The sequence below is a fragment of the Phaethon aethereus genome (genome assembly GCF_964289735.1).
Source record: "Phaethon aethereus genome assembly, chromosome: 6".
In the NCBI taxonomy this organism is placed as follows: domain Eukaryota; kingdom Metazoa; phylum Chordata; class Aves; order Phaethontiformes; family Phaethontidae; genus Phaethon; species Phaethon aethereus.
Window position 1 is genome coordinate 10,852,182 of NC_138580.1, and position 2,334 is coordinate 10,854,515.

General features: G+C 69.7%; 1 protein-coding gene across 1 annotated transcript; it reads right to left on the minus strand.

The window, feature by feature from the left end:
* Window positions 1-595: 595 nt before the first annotated feature.
* On the minus strand, window positions 596-1,930 carry C1QL2 (complement C1q like 2; the record flags this gene model as incomplete). The annotated part of the gene is made up of 2 exons (XM_082001312.1): window positions 1,145-1,930; window positions 596-775 (listed from the first exon to the last, which is right to left on the minus strand). The coding sequence occupies exons 1-2, from the start codon at window positions 1,781-1,783 to the stop codon at window positions 596-598; spliced, it is 819 nt and encodes a 272-aa protein (XP_081857438.1). The 5' UTR covers window positions 1,784-1,930.
* Window positions 1,931-2,334: the final 404 nt, after the last annotated feature.

Consider the following 2,334-nt stretch of genomic DNA (forward strand, 5'->3'; position numbering starts at 1 on the left):
ATGTGATATTTTGGTGACTGTGGTCAACGACTGAATTCTTTTGCAGACAGGAACAGGTTTGACGTTAATGACACCATCATTCACACGAGCATTGCATTGCACAGAAAAGAAAAGTTTACACTTGACCCCATACAAACAAAGCAGCAGAGGAAAAAACAGTTATGGTCCAGTCCCACTTTGTGAATAGTCGATCTTGAAAATCATTGTCATAATTAATATTTATTGACAAAAAAATGTGACCGGTTCAAATTCCGTGTGCGACACAGTCTGAACTCTGGGCTCTCTTACACCCCCCCAGGAATGACTCGAGAGTTTCAAGCTGCCGAGTTCCTCGTGTGACCCACAAAACACCGAGGCTGACAAAGGGAGAAGGGGGTTCAGAGGAAATGGGGGAGAGTAAGGAAGGGCATCGCTTTGCTTCACTTCTATTTCGTTTCCACAGAGGTAAAAAAAAAACAACAAACAAACTGATAATGAAGCTAAAGTGACCTGCGGAGACAGGACACCAGCAGGAACAGCGGCACGACGGGGTACAGAAACGCCAACCAGCCCCACGTGTATCGGTGGCGGGGCCGCTTGTGTAGCTTGTTTTGTGTTAATCGGGGTATAAAAGAAAGCCAGAGAAAGTGCTGTACTTATTGTTGTTGCCTCCATGCGCTTTGCCTCCGTCCAGCTTGACGTACACCTCGTCGCCGGAGTCCAGGTGCAGCACCACGCTGTTGCTGGCGTAGTCGTAGTTCTGGTCCGCGTCTTGGGCAATGGCACTGGCCCGCACCTGCCAACACAGCCGCGGGGCACATGAGCCCCCCGAGCCCCTCTTTCCCAACCCCTCCCTCGGCCCCCCGAGCCCCTCCGCCAGCCCCATGCCCCCCCCCCCGCCCCTCTCCTCCTCCCTTCTCCTTCCCCCCCAGCCCGGCAGGAAAGCCGGCAAGCCGCGCGTTTGGAGTTTGTCGCGGCTCCAAGGCAGCTCCCCGCGGGGCACCCCCGCCCCGACGGCGCGGAGGACGCTCTGGCTGCTTGTTTCACCGGGAGCGGCGGCGGCGGCCGGTGCCCGCGGGCGGCGCCGGGGCCGGCGTAGGGGAGACATACACGGACGGATCCGAGTCGGGGGGAGAGGAAGAGCCGGGGAGCGGCGGGGACCCACCTGCCCGTTCTTGCAGAGGTCGGCCCACATGCTGGTGCCGTCGCCGCCGCGCATGAGGATGTGGTAGGTGAAGAAGTAGATGCCGCGCACCTGGCAGGTGAACTTGCCGCTGGCCGGGTCGTAGTGGTTGCCCAGGTTGGTCACCACGTCGTCGAACTTGAGGACCTCGTAGCCCTCGTGGGGGCTCTTCAGCCCCACGTAGAAGGCGATGCGCGGCCCGCTGAAGGCGGCGCTCAGCCCGCCCGCCGCCTCGCCGCCCGCCGCCGCCCCGCCGCCGCTCCCGCCGCCGCCCGCGCCCGCCAGAGCCAGCCCGGGCAGCCCCGGCTTCCCCGCGTCGCCCCGCTCCCCCGGCGGGCCCCGCGGACCTGGCGGGCCCGGCTCCCCGGGGGGCCCACGGGGGCCCGGCTTGCCCGGCCGGCCCGGCTCCCCTTTGGGTCCCTGGACGAAGGGCGGCGGGGGGTTGGCGCCCAGGTCCTGCAGGGCCTCCACGGCGGCGGTGCTGCCGGGGCCGGGCGGCCGGCCGCCGCTGTACGGGTCGCAGATCATGCGGCAGGTGCCCATCATCTCGTAGTGGGCCCCGCTCTCGGCGGGCGCCTGCAGCAGTAGCAGGGGCACGGCGACGAGGAGGGCGACGGCCATGGCCAGGGCGAGCCCGGCGGCGGCCAGCAGCCGCCTCCTCCGCTGCCAGAGCCGGGCGGCGACGGCGAGCAGGTCCTCCTTGCCGTGCGAGGCAATGGTGGCGCGGGGGGCCGGCCGCTCCCTGCGGGGGACGGCACGAAAAGGCGGTGAGCCCCCCGCCGCCGGCGCCTCCCCGCCCGGCCCCCGCCTCAGCCCGCCCGCCGGCCGGCCGCTCGCCCCGCCATGCCGCCGCCGAGAGCAGCTGCCGCCGCCGCCGCCGCCCCGCTCCGAGGGGACGCGGCGGCCCGGCGGCCCGGCGGGGCTGGGCCGGCGCGGGGGGCGTCGCCGCGCCGAGTGGGCGCCCGGCTCTGCCCCTCGCCCCGGGGGGGGACGGGCTCCCCCGCCCCCGTCGCCGCCCCGACGTGGGGGGCGCGGAGCCGAGCGGCGCGGGGCGGGCGGGCCCGCCGGCGGGGCGCGGGGGGCCGGGGCGGAGCCGCCCTGGGGGCCGCGGAGCTCCCCCGCCGCTGCGGCCCGCCGTGCGGCCACCCGCCGCCACCGGCCCGTCCGCCGAC